The sequence below is a fragment of the Chaetodon trifascialis genome, chromosome 16 (assembly GCF_039877785.1).
Source record: "Chaetodon trifascialis isolate fChaTrf1 chromosome 16, fChaTrf1.hap1, whole genome shotgun sequence".
NCBI lineage: Eukaryota > Metazoa > Chordata > Actinopteri > Chaetodontiformes > Chaetodontidae > Chaetodon > Chaetodon trifascialis.
The window spans coordinates 25024576-25043081 of record NC_092071.1 but is presented as its reverse complement, the minus strand read 5'-3'; the positions used below and the strand labels follow the sequence as shown (position 1 = coordinate 25043081).

The following is an 18506-nucleotide window of genomic DNA, read 5'->3' as shown; positions in this document are numbered from 1 at the left end:
TTGCCTCTTTCCTCAGTCCTGTCCTAAATGTTGCACTATTGTCTTTCACAGCAGCCAGTCCTGTCCGTGTAAAGCACAACCTAGGAAGATGTGATAACATGCAAATTGGAATCAGTTTCTGTAAAGCATTTAATATTCTAGCAAGGTGAGAAGTCAATTTCCTGTCGTGATATAACCACCAGAAATATGATGAGTCAAAGTATCAGGATTACAGAAAGCCTGTGATCAAAAGGGCAACAGCCACACAACTATGGGAAAAGAAAACAATGAGAACTTTAATTTACTAAAGCCTTGATAATTCTGTGACCACCCAAGGTCATTACTGTAAATACACAGATTGAGAAAAAGATTTAAAAAAAGGAAGTCAAATGAAAAGAAACTGAATGTAATCAAAATGATTATTTTCTTTAATTGCTGTTTACCCTGGGCAAATTCTATCTTGTGACAGATAGTAACAATTTTGGGAGCCCACCACATTTCCAGTAGGATGTATGATATAACTAAGGCAGTCCTTATTCGAGTGGGCCCTATGCTCCTACTACTGTAATTCTATATGTCATATGAAGAACTGCTGGTCTTTTTAATGTATGTAGCAAGACATACAGTCATTTTTCAGTCAAACAAAATTGCACAGACACCTCACACATATAAAGAACAATTATTTCAGAAATATGATGGGTCTTCTGTTCTGTTCGCTTCATGCCCTTGGCAGAAGAGCTCATGCAGGCTAGGGGAGGTATGAAGAGATAAGAGAGAGGGAGGGACAGGCTAAATGAGGGAGACATGTTGGCCTATATATGCATATAGACAGTATTACGGGAAAATATGAGTTGACTCGTCGTTTTATTCACAGGTATTACTTCACTATGTGGTAGGTCTTTACCTGACTCTGAGTGATACAGCTATATGAGGCACACATGACAGTGCAGAAAATATCTTGATTAGTGTAGCTGGGAGATAGCATGGAGATATCTGAGCATGTGATACACATGAAGACATGATCAAATGGCCTTCATGTCAGCCATGTTGTGTTTGGATATCCACCAGTCCAGGTCTCCTGCTCCAGATGTGTACCTCTCCTGAATCAGAGTCAAGTGTGTGTCTGTGCCATGCTGAGGTTGCCCTTGATAGCCAGTGAAACCAAAGAGTCCACTGCTCTGTCTCTGACCTTCATGCACAACAAACCTTGAGTGTCTACCATTCAGGCTCAGCACTCAACATGCCGACCAGCAGGAAAAAAGAAGCAAGTCCATCAAAAGCCCTCCTTATGTCATACACATGAGCTTATCTAAAGACACCTCTCACGACGAAATGGCCATCAAACCCAACATCAGTGACCATGAAACAACTACAAAACACTGCAATTTTCTTTTTTATCCACAGCAACATGTGTTCGGGGAAGACAAATTATGAACACAAACACAAAAAAAGAAAGGATTGGGTGACCGAGATGAGTCACTCCCCCCTCAGGGCAGTGATTAGCCCAGAGAGAGATGAGAGATGATCTCTGGAGCAGAGGTCTTCTCTCGCTCCCATCCAGTCCCTAGCACCTGCCAAACAACATCACATCCCACGCACCCTCTCTCTATCAGCTGCTCCCTCTTTCCTGCCCCCTCTGAGGCGGAAACAGCTGAGGATAAACCTGAACCTCCTCCTGCTGTTTATGCAAACAGATAGCATTAAACTGTGTAGCATGTGTCTCATTTTTGAATGTGAGGGCATGATGCACATACTCCTCAATAAACAAACCATCAGTATAAAGAGGAAAAACTCACCTTTTGTAGGCTGGTTGGGTTCAACTGAGTTTTATCAATGATTTTTATTGCAACCTGAAAGAGACGTGAAGGATGTTTTGGATGAGGAAGTAAACACATCACCATTACATCTGGCTTTTTGCATATAACAGCCTCCATACACGACATTCATTAACATCACCCTATCTTACAATGCAGCCCGAGCTCAATACAATACAAATAATATCTATATTTGCATAGATTAGTTACAACATATAAACCTTTTATGAAGTGTATCTTATCATAAAGTGGTACCCATTTGTGCCATCATTTAGTATTCAGTGTTTCAATCTTGTCATTTTTAAAGTAACTGAAAAATGGATTGAAATCAATCACCTGGAAATTGGAAATTACAGTTACCCTGCTTGATGTCACGATGCCTTCTAGGGCTGGGCGATAAAAATGATAGCGATATGTCTCGCGATAGACACGTTATCAATATCAATAAAAAATGCGCTCGATAAAACATTCGATAATTTTTTTTTTTTTTTTTTTTTTCGTTGGAAAAAACGTGAAGTTGCGAAGCGAGGTTTGTTGCATGAACAAAGGCACTCGCTCTCAGGTAACTGAGCAACGTAGGGAGTAATCACTGATCAGTAAGAGAGACACGCTAACACACCAATCATGTAACATTATCAAGTTCGGTTGCGCCGTGTCGTTGTCTCATCTCATGCTTCGCAAGGAGTGAGATGAGAAATAGAAAGTGAGCGCTGCAGCGAGGGAAGAAATTGTCGATAAAAAGTCAGCTCGCCGGTATGGAGTTTTTTGGATTTTATAAGTCGGACCGTAGTCAGACCAATGTGGTCTGTAACTGTGGACTGTCGTCCCCACCAAGACCGGTAACACCACAAACTTATCTAACCACTTTAGCCGCGCTCACTCTTTGGAGCGAAGCCGTATTCGCCAACGTCCAACAACTGCAGCACCACTGCACAAGCAGCTGACCACCATGCAGAGGTATCTGCTTCAGTGCCTGATGACAAATCATCTAAAAGGCACAAAGACGTAACGAAGGGAACGGCATATCATATAGCTAAAGACATGCTTCACTGAGCACTGTGGAGAAGCCAGGTTATAAACATCTCTTACACTTACTTTTTTTTTTTTTTTCTTAAGCACACTCGCAATAAAAATATAATTGAATAGTTCATGTATGTTTAGAGTAAGAAGAGTGACTGAAGTTGTTCATATGTCTAGGCTGGTTTTATAGTTCAGTCAAGTCTACCTCAGTTTCTGCTATGTTTCCAAAACACTGCACATATCTGTAAACATTTTATTCAGAAGGTGAATCAGCTTGTGAACTTCCTGCACTAAACCTGTAGAAAAAAATTCTCAGGTTTCTCTCTGTTTACATTTTTACACTTTTTTTTTTTAACATTTATTATTTGAGTGTTTTCCATGGTTGTGTTGACGTTTCCTTTCCTTTCTGCCTTGATAGCTGAGGGGATTATAATCAGAGGAAGGTTCAATTTAAAATAAAAATTTTAAATTGAATGTATTTTTCTCCTGGTCCTTATTTTAAATAGGTCATAAAAAATATCAATAATTATCGATATCGGCCAATATAAAACACTTATATCGCAATAGAGTTTTCAGCCATATCGCCCAGCCCTAATGCCTTCAAAAGAATATCAAACTTTTAATCTACTAGCATAATGTTGTTTGTCTTATAAAAATGTGCTGAACAGAGAAATATATATATTAAAGGTAACATGACAGAATACAATTTACTTGTTTCAAACTATGTTCAAAAATACAATGTTGCAGTCTCAATACTAGACCAAATCACACCAGCAACATCAGCTGATTGTTGCCTTTCATCACCCTGCAAACATCAATTGTTTTTTTGAAATGATCCATCATCTGCTCATCCATCTCCTTCTTCCTCCTCCCACCCTGGACCTCTGCTGCCCGTGTCTCACCTCCTTTCCTGTCAGGATGTGGCGGGCTAGCTTGACCTTGGCAAAGTTTCCCTTTCCAATGGTCTTGAGCAGACGGTAGTTGCCAATGTGTGGCTGCTCGTCAGAGCAGGAGGCAATGGAGTTCCTGCATCGGGCGCCCAGTGAGCGGCTGGACTGGCTTGTGGCCTTGTCTGAGCGGCTGGCCCCCAGTGACACATGCTGGAAGTAAGAGTGTGTGTGTGTGTGTGTGTGTGTGTGGGGGGGGGGGGGGGGGGGGGGGGGGTTATTCACTTTGACAACACCAGTATCACATAGAACAGCAGCAGCAAGCTGTCAAAGGCACTCCTGTATAAGGACTGCTACCCATGGAGCGCTGATGATCTCCAGAAGCAAAATCAACATTTCTCTGTAAGCTGGTTATGAACTATGCTCGGCAAAGAATATGCAGACAATATGATGCTTTCAGCAGCAACTTGACTGTTTTGAGGCAAAGGTCCAATGAACTCCCTCTGACACTACATCATTGCTAACACTAAATATCTGCTGTATTTGGTGAAGTCACTGAACAGCTACATGTTTCACAGATGAGTGTGTATTATTGACATAAACTGCACAGGTAAGTATGATTGCAATAAGCAGCCCAGCTTTAAATAAAATCTACTGATGGACTGAGAAAGTTACACATCAGTGCACGGTATCAGAATCCTTCCTCCAGATGTTTGCTTCAGAAACACAAAAAAGAGTGATGATGAGCTGAGCTACATGTGAATACATGCCCCTCATTCCTGGGTTAATAGCTGCAGTCCAGCACATGAATATACTGTTTCCAGTTTAGATTTAGTATCATCTTCTTTAGAAGTCGATTACTTTACGGGTGGAAGATATCTTCATGGAATACGTCCAGAGTAGTTCACTGCAGTCTGAGGTAGCCCTGAAGTTTTCACAGGCCTGAAAACTATTAGCAGTGCCACTGCTGCTGCATGTTACCGCTTTGATTCTGGACCTCAGTGCTTCAGAGCTTTGCTGTGCAATGATGGAGTCAAAAGCTTTAGTCACAGATAGTTTTCAGCCAGGAAGTAAGAGCAGAAAAGAAGGGAGGACAACAACATGCACTTACACAAACAAAAGCTAGCTGTATTACAGGTTCTTGTCTGACTAACTAAGCAACAATATAGAGGAGAAAAGATAGAGAATAGATGGTAGGGGGAGGAAAACACAAGGCAATACAAGGATTTAGAGGAACCAGGGTTTGTGATAGAAAAGGTGCAGAAAAAAAGAAAACAACCATAGAAAGGGTAACTAGTGGAGAGAGGAATATAGCAGGAAAGAATAAAAAAGGGAGCAGATGCTGGCACAGTGGTCCCTGGCCAGTCCCAGGCCCTGAGGCATCACACTTCCATCCCCCCAGCATGCCATCTTGCTCTCAGCTTCACACACACACACACACACACACACACACACACACACACACACACACACACAAGCACACAAGCACACGCACACAAGCACACACACACACACACACACACACACACACACACACACACACACACACAGCCTTAAGCCCCACCTTCAGACACTTTCTCTTTTGGATGCCTCCATCCCTGTTCTCACACCCAACCTAGACCCAATTTGGACCCCCTCTTCCCTCAATCTAGAGGATGATGAGACATGCCCAAACTGACAGCAGTGGAGGCATACACAGTGGAAAGTGGAGTACATTAATCCACCAACTGTACGGTGCACATCAAGCCAAGCCTCACCTGTGCCAATATAGCAACCCAACAATTCAGCCAGTCAATTCACTCATCTGTCATCGTTTAATTGTAGAGTGATGACAGCACATTGAGATCCATTCTAGTGGAAGGAAGAGATCTGCATCCATAATCAATTATGCACCTCATGAACTCACACACTTCTGCACAGCCAGGAAAACATTCACATACACACACATACAATCGTGCACACAGACAACTACTGGTTTAACCATCTCTCTGCGCTAAAAGCTAACAAATGGAGGGGGATCTTGCCAGAAGTGTTTAGGGCAGAGAAATGACATAATGCAACGTCAGGAATGCACACCTTAATATTTTCTGTCTGTCTCACATGAATAAATCCCCTTTGCTTCTGTCTTTCCGGCAGGCCGCTACTGTTTTCCACTGTACTGAATGTATGGCGCTGTCTGACACCCAGTGGCTCTGGGGTTGGGCGCTCTGTAGGCTGCGCAGCAATGGACTGCACATCATTTTACGCAGTAATCCCCTCGGTTCATGCGAACAACCCAGATATTTCCTATACATTTATTTTGGCCTTCTGTGCTCTCGTCCCACCCATCCAATTTCTGGGGGATACACGCACACACGTACACACATACAGGCAGCAGCAAGCTGTATAATGTGACATCACTATCTCTCCAACAGCCTTATAATAAGAGGTGACGGCTGGTTTTCAGGCTTTCTGCGCATATCCACCGAGTGTTATCGTATGCGGATGGACTAATTCCGGGCTGTCTGACTGCCATCAGCTCTTTCTCTGCGCATACACTCAAGGTTAGCCCATTCTGAAAGAGCCTGTTCTGCTAATATATCCGTCCAATATCACCTCCAGAGTCCTTTCACCTCATGAGGAAAAATAGCTCCATCTATGACCCCCGTGAACACTGAACAAACCCAGTGATTGCCAAATGCCACATTTCTGTGGAGATCTTTTCAGAGATGCATTTTGCATGCACAGAAATAGAGACTACAGGCTGTATTTGTACTTACATGGTCTCCAGTACTCCTGTCGTTTCCAGACGGTAATGCAGATCGAGAAGACATGTTGTTTTCGTTCTCCTTTCTCCCTGAGTAAAAATCACGGTGTGTTTGCTCGGATGGTATTTACGGGCTCCACAGACAGAATAACATCCGCAGATGCGGCCCACCGTCCCAAATCAATCTGCCTCTTCTCCTGCCGGCCGAGCCGCGGTCGAGAGGAGACCTCTGCCTATCATGGCAGCAATGGGTATCTGGAGGGGGGGGTGTCCTCAAACAAGCTGCATTTTCCACCATGCACTTTGCAAAAATACGGCGGATCAACGATGCAGCAAATGCAATGCAATGCAAATCCCGACCATCGAATAAGTGCTAAAATGGGGTGATGTTGGGCCGGAGCCCAGCGTCTCTGTGGCGACTCTCCACCCCCTGCCTCATCTCGCCATACAAAACAAACACGGATCCCTCTGGATGTGTGTCACCTCCGTCTGTCATAATACCAACCGATGTAATCTTTTACATTTGAACCGCGACGCCAATGCAACCCACTCCACTTTGCTGCCACTCGCAGAAAAACACAGCTCACGGTGCAGCGGGGAAAAAGGCCGAAGTGTTCAGAAATCGGTATTCCCGGTCGGTGAGATGAGCACCACCATCAAGTCAGCAAGAATGTACAGACACGAGAGTTCCGGTGTTTGGTTTTGATGTAAAAACCTTCGTGAATTAACAATAATTCATAGTAGCCTCATATACACAAAAAGCTAAAACAACTGTCCTGCAATAAAGCCTCCCTTCGTGAAGATTCCAACCATCAGTTGCGGTTAAATGATCATTTTGGAGATTGCAGTTTGTGATGCTATTGTTTCTAATTATTTGCGCACCCCATTTACACTAATGCTTCTAAATATCAAAAACACCTCTCCTGATAAATCATAATACTGAAAAGTCATGCTTTTCAAACACAGACACATGGCTCAATCAAAAGAAGTTAAAAATCATAGAACAGTAAAAGTAACATAAGGTAGCAGTACCAAGAGTCAGACCATCAATGGGAAGACAAAACTAAAGGCCCCTCTGGAAAATCAGTGTGTAAAAGTGAATTTAGTGACTTAAAGCTGACATATAGGTTGTCTGAGCTCTCTTTTCTGTCTGTTTGTTTGTTTGTTTGTTTTTGTTTTTTGCATATAAATGAATAAAGAAATATGTATGCACTGACTGCAGAAAAACAGATTAGTTAAAATATATTGCTGGATCAAAGCAATCTCTGATTAGAAATAATATAGTAGAAATATACATATACTTTTTTAGACTAATTAATATTTGTGAGGGGCTTTTTTGTTTGTTTGTTTGTTTGTTTGTTTGTTTGTTTGTTTTAAGATATTAGCAGCTACTTTGAAGTAACGTTCACTGCATGCTGCATGCATGATATATCACTACCCGTGACCCTGAGAAGAAAGCAGCCTCCAGATGTATGTATGGATATTTGAGTTCCTCAGGAAAAACGTTGCACATTTATTTTGAAAAACAAATGTCTCCCTTTCCTGTCTGAACTGTCTAACCACATTTCATTTGACGTACTTGAGATGCGCCACAGAAGAGACGCTTACAGGTCCACATAACACAATCGATTGCCGGTTTTACCAGCGTAGATTTGTGCGTAAATTAGCATAAACTCTCCAAAGATGGCCGAAGTACAGAGTCTCACCATCTAAGTCTCTCATTCATTTGAGCGTTTTCTGCTTTCATGTGTTCATGGTGGGTTATGTGGCAGTAGCCTGCACAGGGAGAGGCGCAGTCTCTACTTGAGCGCAAAGAGAAAGAAAATCAGAACAGAAGTATCACTTCATGCGAAGCACCTAAACCCTGCGTCTGCAATGTAATATTAATTTAAAAAAATGTGTTTGTGACTGAAAACAATGTTTTGAAATTAGTCTCAAATGCGTACCAAGTCATCAGAAAGTCTGCTTAGAGTAAATGTTGTTCATCCAAGCCTCACCTATTGACGGGACCCTTTTTGTGTGCCTATGGGCAAACTTCAACCACATTGATTGGACACTCAACAGGGGAGGGGCAAAACATTAAGATTCTCTATCACGTCCTACCAGTATTACTCTCTGCAGCTACATGTGATATACTCTTTGTCAGAGCTTTACAAAATGAGCAGCAGAAGTAAAAAGGTGACGGCCCTGGATGCTCTGGAACTCATCTTAGATCATGACAGTGATATAATAGAGGAGGATGTGACCATCTTGAGGACAATTCTGAGTCTGATGATTCTGGTTATAAACGAAATGAGGAAACTGCTATTCATATTCCTCCAAGTAATTCAATTTTCAATTTTATTTTTATTTGTATAGCGCCAAATCACACCAGAAGTTGTCTCAGGACACTTTCCATATAGAGCTGGTACAAACCAAGCTCTTTTATCTACAGAGAACCAACAATTCCCCCATGAGCAAGCACTTGGCGACAGTGGCGAGGAAAAACTTCCTTTTAACAGGCAGAAACCTCGAGCAGAACCAGACTCTGGGTGGGCGGCCATCTGCCTCAACCGGTTGGGTGAGAGAGGAAGAGCAAGAGAGAGAGAGTGAGACAGACAGACAGACAGACAGACAGACAGACAGACAGACAGACAGTCACAGTAACAGTGACAGTGGATGTAATAATAGCAGTAGCAGTTGCAGTGGATGTCAGGCAGGGCCAAGGCGGGAGACGCAGCTGAAATCCACAATCCAGATTCAGCCCCTGTGTAACCTGCAAGATGATAAAGCACAGAGACTCCGGAGAAGGAGCTAAGTTAGTAACACGCCGTGGTAGGACATGAAAGCGTGCAGATGGAGAGGGACAGAAGGACAGAGGAGCTCGGTGTATCTTTGGAGGTCCCCCGACAGTCTAATCCTAAGAAAGTAAATTTTCTAAAGAATTTCCCGAATTGGGTCAAACTGACCCAGGCACATAATTGCTGTTCCTGAGAAGTGAACAAAACAGGAGGGTAAAAGGACAGGTTTGCAAAAAGGTCAGTTTTAAAACACTAGCAAGGTGCTCATCTGAACACAAAGTTTTTTCTTGCTGTAATCATTCCTTCTGGTTATAGCGGTTATAGACGGATCCCTTTCTAAAGCATTTTCAGTATTTGATGGAGGACAAAATCCAGAGTCCTCCTTTTGTGCAAATATTCACAGCTTGATTTAGCTGCTGTCTTATACTCCAGAAATATGTTTTCACACAGAATGGGGAGTGTGGATTTTGTCCCCCATCATTTAGACAGGAAACACATTTCGTAGGGATCTCTTAATGTCCAATATGAATCAAAGCAATGATTTCTGCAAGCAAACACTGTCAGTGTTCATACAGAAACCTGACTTGTTTCAAGACAGACTTTAAAAAAAAGTGTACTGTAGTGTAAGACAATCATTCAGCCAGTGGTTAATGTGTTGAGCATGAAGAGCACTGCGTTGTAACATCCCCCAATTCCTGATTTAGCAAAAGTGGCAAAAGGCCACTTTCTGTGGTCACCTTGACTTTATAATCTTAACATCCATGTGGAACTGGATTGCAATACCTTATTTAGGTATAAAATGTAGGTATTCAATTTCTGGAGTAGTCTAATGTCTTTCCAGCTTCACCTGGACCTGTGAGGCAGAAAAGAGTCTCCTGGGCCACAATAGTATTTCACCCCTGCTTGGTCCAACCCTGGTAAATCGATACTCATCATTGTGGGAGTATGATTGATTATTCTTCCACAACTGCCTCTTAAGTTATCCATTGGGCTTCACATAGCTGACAGGTCATTCCTGTTTTTCAAGGAACAGAGGTAGCACCCAGGCCTTAGATGCTTCTTGGCCTGCTCTTGTTCAACATAAGGTGTCTCATTAGAACACCTACACTCTCTACTCATTCCCAAGAAACCCTGGTCTCATATTTCCACTGACCCTCTATTGGCAATGCTGTGATTTTCACAATAGACTAGCAAACAGATCCCTTGATCCTTCTCTCTTGTCTGCCAGGAGGCAGCACTGCCAGTGATCCAGCAGTTTTCTGCTTGCAGGGTGTAGCCCACTGGCATCCCCAGAGCCTCCTTCATTTCTACCTGAGTGAGTGTGCTTTTTTTTTTCGAGATTTTAATACAACTACCTCAGTATAAATTATACAGAAAAATCTCTTACTGTTTTCAACTTTCTATCATCTGATAGAATATAATAGAGAGTTGGAAGGAAAAAAAAACTGAAAAATGTTTGAAACTTTACATTTTTCAAACAACCTCTAACATAAATCCGAGTACTTCACACTTGTACTCAATGACACAACGTGACTTGCTCTTTGTACATCAACGATGCACTGGGACCCTGGAACACTGCATACAGTCATAAAAACTTTTGCTGTTATGATTTTGTGGTGGAGCAAAAATACAAGGAGGTTGTGAACTCAAATATGCAGTCTTAACAAAAGGCTGGTCGGAAACATTTCCAATGACAATTTATTTAACAAAATAAAGGCAAACCAAATCACTTTGAATTTCCATCGGTGCAATCCAAATGAGGTCATCTTGCCTTTTCTCTTTATTTTGTGGAGTTTCGGAGTTACTTAGGTATTGTAATGCCATACTATAGCCTCTAGAGTGCAGCAATGTGTAACTGATGTCTAACTATTACAGTCTGGACTGGTGTTGTTGATCCATCCATCCATTTTCTATGCCGCTTATCCCTTTCGGGGTCGCGGGGGGGCCGGAACCTATTTCGGCTGTCAACGGGCGGGAGGCAGGGTACACCCTGGGCGCATACACGCAGGGCACATACAATCACATACACACATACACACAACCATTCACACTCACACTCACACCTAGGGGCAATTTAGAGTCACCAATCAACTTAATGAGCATGTTTTTGGTCTGTGGGAGGAAGCCGGAGTGCCCGGAGAGAACCCACACATGCACGGGAAGAACATGCAAACTTCGCACAGAAAGGCCTGACCCGGGAATCGAACCTGCGACCTTCTTGCTGTGAGGAACGCGCACTACCTGCTGCTCCACCATGCAGCCCTGGTGTTGTTGATCCGTTGATCATTTTGCATCATGTCAATAATACATCAATTCTATGGCAAAAATTAATCAAATATACTCTGCATTATCAAGATGAATATATTAGTTTGCAGGTTCATTTGGTGTCATGTAAAAGATTTAAAGGCTAGATATCTAAACATTTGCTCTTTCATTTGAAATAAGTTTCCATTAAAGAAATGGTACCTATCCGCTTGCGCACAGTATACATACATGTAATGTAAATAGACAATATAGTCTTGCTGCCTTATTATGCTATACCACTGTAACCCTGTAGGTTTCACCATGAGCCTCCATTACCACAAAATACTTCCTGCATTTGGTTGAGTCTCAGCTAGTTTCATTACCCACACAAGTTAGTGCTTGTGACCTGTTGTATAACACAGGAGAATGCATAGTGTGCTCATACCGATGTACAGAGAGAAGTGAAAAAGATGAGTGGGTTCATGTGTTTAAGGTAAAAAAGACCAATTGTTAAGCGTGAGGGCAAGTTTGCAGTGCACTGTCAGCAGAAGGCCAGAGAGGATGTGGAGTGATTAGGCTCAAACTTCAACTCTATGCTGATGAAAGACGGATGGGGATTCACGAGGGGGTGAGAGAAGCTGCTGGGACCTCATGTTGCATTCACAGCCCATTTTGGTTGGTGGTGTTTTGAGCTTTTATATCATCTGAACTCAACTGAACTACAAGAGGAATGCTGATGTATGTATAAATTGGGGATAATTATTCTGATTTATTTCCTCCTACCCAAATGGAAATTACCTACAAAAGAAATTTAAGAAAGAAAGAAATTTAATGTCTGAAACCTGTTAAGAATTTTACTCACAACACTGAAATTAATCAAATTGGCATGAAATGACAGAAGTAGTATTAATTAATCTCTCCTGGCACATCCCAGTTTGGAAAGCTCAAATACCTCACACTGATACAGTCAACTGAGTCCACTTGAGCTGACTGAGACAGCAGGGTTTTTGTTGCACTGACATTTACATTTTGACTGATGATGATTCTGATTTTTTCTGAACATAATTTCTTTGAAATCTTTAGTGTCTGTGGTGGGTCACCATATGTAATTAACAATTTAATACATGAATATAGAAATACAGAAGCAATAACAGGAAACAGTATGGAATCCAAAAAAAGGAGAACTTAAGTGGAGCGGAGGGGAAGATTTGCTACTGGTAGATGATGAACATCACAGAAAACAGATAAGGAGATTTTATTTCGATGTTGACAATGAAGAAGAAAGGGAAGTGACTGCAAAAAAAAAAAAAAAAAGTTGGAAATGCTCAGGCATTACACTGACCCTATAAATTAATCCTTACAGGGTCAGAAACTTAATTTTCACTTGAGTTGGATCTTTAAAATACTATCTACACATTCATGCAGTAATAATATTCAGCAATGTAATATACAATATGTAATCTAACCTTTTGACCGACAATATTCAGCATAATGGCGCTGGATAAGATTATTGATGACAGAGCTATATTGGGGAGATATGTTCATACTGTTATGATGTATTACCCAACAGTGGGTGACCATACAGATATAGATTTCCATTTCTACCTGTAACTACACAAAGCTTAACAAAGTGTGCAGTTGAAAGTTTAATGGACAGTGGAAGAGAAGATAGATGCCATTGATTCAGTGTAAGGTTGTCCACAGCTCAGTTTGGAACATCATGACTGTGAGTGCACGATTGCACAATGCATGCAAGATGCAGTGTTAATACAGGCATGATAAAATTAGGTTATTGGATAGGCTGAATAAAATCTAGCCTACAAATTAAATTGAATACAGCATTGTTGTTGAATCCATGTGAGTAACTTGACAGTAATTTACAGTTAATATACAAATGACATATTGATAAATATGATATCAAGATTTAATTTATTTACTCATTTTGCCATATTCTGGTGTGTATAATTTAGATGACTTTTTTATTATTATACACATGTGCACATAAAGCAGTCACTTTAAATACGAATTATGCTGTTTTCTGTATTTCACGTTTCCACTGAACAATATTTCAAACCATAACTGCCAGAAAAACTACAGCACATCATCTGTTTCCTACATCAGGCAACAATGTCTTATATTTTATATGCTTTCCAAACTGATTATCAGTTTAATCGGGTTAATCTACAAGAAACACATACAGTAACTAGTAAAGATACAATCGCTATTTATAAAAATGGCAGTAGATTTTCAGTGGTCTTTACTGATTTCCTAAAGACTTTTGTTGGCTAATATTGGGTCAATTAAAAAGTTAATTTTGTCTACATTACATATATCGTTTTTTGCAATTTGGGTGAACTGATCCTTTAAATGGACCAGGAGGAGAGAGGCCAGTATCCATTTCCATAAAGCATCATAAAGTCCCAAAACACCCCAAATATTAGTATATGTCACCACAAATATGCTGTCAAAGTCAGACAATATATTCATATACATATGAATACATACATACATACATACATACATACATACATACATACATTTCTCAAATATATTTGAGAAAAGACAATATGTTGCTAAAATATGAAGAAAAGCTTGGTGTTCAGATGTTGTCCTGTGTGTGGAGGAAGCCTGTGGGCTCATAATCAATATTTTTCATCAAGGACTGATTTTGTGCGTGTATGTGTGTGTGTGTGGGGGGGGGGGGGGGGGGTGAGATTTGCTTGGGTATAATGATAGCGTGAGACAGGACCCGTAACCAAATGTCTCCTACCAAAAATGTGAGACTTGGCAAACCACTTAAACATATCTACACCTCAACCAGCAACATCATCAAAATTCTGCTTATATCCTCCTGAAAAACTTTTGAAAAGCTAGACAGAAATCTTTATCAGCTGTTGGGGACAGACACAAGGAACCGCTGTCTCTCTGACCCAGCACAACAGGTACGAAACTTTGTGGCTTTCATCATTCTATCAACACATTATGGGGATATACTCAGTCTGTTAAGGAAGGCATTAAAAATTTAAAACTATTAACGTTTCTTCTTGATCTGTAAAAGCCTGCACCCTGGTCTATAATTGTCTACATTGCTTCCTCTCTCTCTGCAGTCGCTGACAGCCTTTGACACACCGAGAGGAACTGATGCCATGAAGGTATTTTAATCTTGTTCTGATTTTCTCAGAGCTTTACATGATTTATTCCCCCAATCAGACGACAACTCTTTCAAATGGTCAAATCACTTAAGAAGAAGAATCTGACACTATTTTTTGTTCCTGTAAAACCCCAGAGAATACCATCTGACAACCAGCACTGACTTTAAAACACAGGACTGGTCTGTCAGCTCACTGGATGAGCTGATAACAGTAAGTGATCCATTCCATGAGTAAACAGTTCATTCATTCCAATTTACACTGGAAGCAGATAAAATGAACTGCCAAGAAAAACTTTGTTTCGCATCCAGTACTATCCAGAGATACAGGAGTCCATTGAGATGGAGGAGTGGACGATGCGTTTGCTAAAATGATGATGGCAAGATGGATGACTTGGCAGGGGAACTAAGATCTGACAATGAGGCTGAAGGAAAGCCCAAAGTTGAAGACTCTCCCATCATCCCGTGTTCCAATCCTGCAGGCTCAGCCTGTCCTCACTCCTGTGTTCAAGTACACCTCGACTGATGTCGCAGCAGCTGCTGGTGCTGAAGACTCTACTGGCTCAGCTGAGGAGAAACCAGCTGTCAGCCCAGATGCAGACAGTAACGGTCCAGCTGAGGAGACATCAGCCACTGATGAGTCACCTGATGAAGGTGCACCTGTAATAGTGAAGAGGAGCTGGCTGAAAAGAATCTGAAAATTCTTCAGCAGGTTTGTTAGGACCATATTTGGAAAGAAAACTTTTTGAAGTGATATCAATAGACTAAAAAAAACTTTAATTACTTCCTGCATATGCTTTGGAGATGCCCCCATGGTTTTTTGATTAATTCAGTAATAACAGTTAGAAAATGACACAACAGCTACTATTCTTCTAAATGTAAAACAAGAACATGACCTTGTGTGTCTGGTTGTTACTTCATTTACACTTGCTGAACTGGTGTTAAACATGTATATTGTAAACACCAATAAAATGTATAATCAATAATAACTGAATTAAGCACAATAAGCACATTTGAAGCTTAAGAACATAGGTATCTTAAGCTCTGCATTGCTTTTTTTCTTCATGTGAAAATATAAAAATGCATACACAACTTCACTGTGATCAGCAACAACAAATGACTCAAGGGGTAGGACTTGGCTTAAGTTAGAGAGCTGCTGTGCTTCCTGCAGAAACAGAGCTCAAGATTTCATAATTTCTACAAATAGCAGGTGATAAAAAAAAGAAGAAGAAAGGTCAGCATAAAAAATTTATGTTGGAATTGTTCCATGAAACCAAAGACATTTTTTTCACTGAAGAAGGAACATTTCCATTAAGGCAGGAAGCAGGGTTTTGACATCAAGTGTGGTCATAGTTATAATACCATTGTAGTTAGACAACAAATAATAGAGGGTAGGAATCATCTCAGAGCCGCAACTAACAGTTACTTCTATCTTCATGGTATTTTTTATCAAATGTCTGAAGTGTAGTGGTAGTGGAAAATTACCTACATCATTTCTTGCCTAAGGTGTCATCTTCATCTTATTTGTTTTGTCTGACCAACAGTACCAAACTCAGGTTTCAATTCGCAATAATATAAATGAAATTAAAAGTAGCAAATTTCCACATGGGGAAGCTAGAAATAGAGAATATTTTAACTTTCACAGACTCCAGATAAACAGGTTGAACAAACAAATATAATAAAGCTGAAACAGTCAACAAAAACAGGCAACAAATCTGAGGGAGCAGGCATGAGCACAGATCCAAGAACTACAAAAACTAAACGAAGAACAAACCAGAAGAGCACACAGACAGGAGTACTGACAAGCAACTTCAACAGACCACCTGACAACTGAAAGAGGACAAACAAAAAACAAAATTGCTGCTTATTCTTTTAGGACAAGAAGTAAAAGTATTTTATCAACTGTCTTAACTGTATTTATTTTCACATGACACTATTTTGGCTTTTATTGAGATAAAGGATCTGAATACTTCTCCACCATGTTTACCAGTGTCACTTTTCATTTCTCCAGAGGTGTAGTCCTTGATAGCATGATTAACACATGTAATATTGCCTTTAGTCTATCGAGCCTAGCCACAATGTTCAATAGAGTGTCAATGATTTATTCCATTATGTTTACTGAGTCTTCACCCATTTTGATTATCTTTTCACATTGTTGTTTATCATGTTCTAAGCTGTTGCTGTCGAAACAGCATCAGACAGCAGCTTAATAAAAATTGGTACTACTGGAATTTAACACAGTAAGCAGGTTATGCTATTAGGTCAGCAAAACCTTCTGGCAATGTAGAAACAACACAGTCTATAATCAAATCCATTAAAGTGAGTCTTTGGCTCTGTGTACGTTCTGGTGCACAGGTCACACTTGTGTTTACCCTTTCATTCACCTCCCTGAGAGATCAGATAAGCTTGCTTTTGGGGTCTAATGTTGTGAGTTTACTCTAAATCTTGACTCAGATTTGGGTTTCCTGCAACACCTCTTCCTGATGGGGTACAGAATACAACCTGCTTACGTAAATAAGCTGGGGGAGAAGGCACAAGAAGCCAAAGGTGAGACCCTGTTGCCATATTTCACAAGAGGAACCATTGTTTAGCTCCAAACTTATTCCTTGCCATGCAAAGTAGTTTCCGTTCTTGCAAATGGCCTGAGCCAATAAATTTGTTGTTTACGGTAGGAACAGAGGGGATATTATGACAAAACATGACAGAGGCTTCTACACGAAGACTGATTACTTATAGTCAGACATACAGCGCATCACCTTTGTTTAATGGCAGAAAAACTGACAGACACAAATATGTTGTCACAAGGAATCATTCAGGGCCATTTTCAAGTGTAAGCAACAGCAAGTCCTTGATTGATATATTGGCCGACTAATTCATGCATGTATTCATGCACTTTTAATATTTTCCAACACAGTGAATTGTGATTGCAGTACAGAATAACACAATAAAACAGAGTGAGTCACAACATAAACCAGGATTAAGTATATCAAGACATGAGCTCATGCCAGTTTTTCTGTTAAAGGCTGCTATGACTATGTTTGTTTTTGGGATTACAACAACAGAAATTCCTTCCAGAGGGTAAAGGTGAGGCCTCTAAGACAGACCATGGACTTCCCTCACAAATACACAGCATTTAAGGATGTCCGTTTGTCCACCCTGTTTTCCATGAAAAAGATCTGACAGCACAGTCACTCACTGTCATCTACGCTCTCTCCTCTTTCTTTTGCATTTCATCTATTTTTAACTTTGTTTTTGTGAAGTTGTTGTGGGAGCTGTAGAGAATGCAGCCCTCCATCACCAACATGGAGAAGAGGCAAAGTTATTCTAATCATGCTGTCACTTTGCCAGACATGTTTTAAGCACTGTTGCATACTGAGTTTTTATTTTCAATTCAAGCAATCGCAGCTCAAGACAAAAACTATTAAGATACAATATGTACAGTTATGATTTCACTATGACAATGCATACAGTATAATGTCAGTGTTTGACATTCAAATGGAGAACAGCACCGTTGTTTGGCAATATGCTCCTCTTTTTAATATTAGGGATGAACCACTTAGATGTGCATATCTGAGCAATTTAGCTTGAAGATCAATCAGTGACACTGGGGAAATACAGGTAAAAATTGACTGCCAACAATGACAGCCTTTTTTGGGCTACTATGAATCTTTGTGTTTATATCATTTAAACTGTTAGCAAATTTGCTTATTAGCACTTAATACAAAGTACAGTTTCAGCCTGATGGGATATCATAAGCTGAATTTCTTTACACTTAGAATGTCTGTGCAAAATTTTATGGCAATCCATTCAATGGTTGCCAAGACATTTCACCAAAAGCCAAAAATGTCAACGTGCTGGTGGTCTGGGGACCATGAAGTAATCCATCCA

The 18506-nt window shown here is 40.6% G+C and overlaps 1 protein-coding gene across 5 annotated transcripts in view; it reads right to left on the bottom strand.

Moving 5' to 3' along the window:
- The window catches only part of mark4a (MAP/microtubule affinity-regulating kinase 4a), a 29845-nt gene extending 22723 nt beyond the window's left edge, over positions 1–7122 (bottom strand). For 4 of the 5 annotated variants that reach the window (XM_070983842.1, XM_070983839.1, XM_070983841.1 and 1 more), the window contains exons 1-3: positions 6460–7098; positions 3716–3913; positions 1776–1829 (exon numbers count right to left, since the gene is read on the bottom strand). In XM_070983842.1, coding sequence (XP_070839943.1) covers positions 1776–1829; positions 3716–3913; positions 6460–6513 — 306 coding nt within the window. In that variant the 5' untranslated portion in view covers positions 6514–7098. Of the gene's footprint in view, positions 1–1775; positions 1830–3715; positions 3914–6459 lie in introns of all 5 variants that reach the window. The other variant, XM_070983843.1, reaches the window with a different exon arrangement.
- Between the last annotated feature and the right edge of the window lie 11384 nt (positions 7123–18506).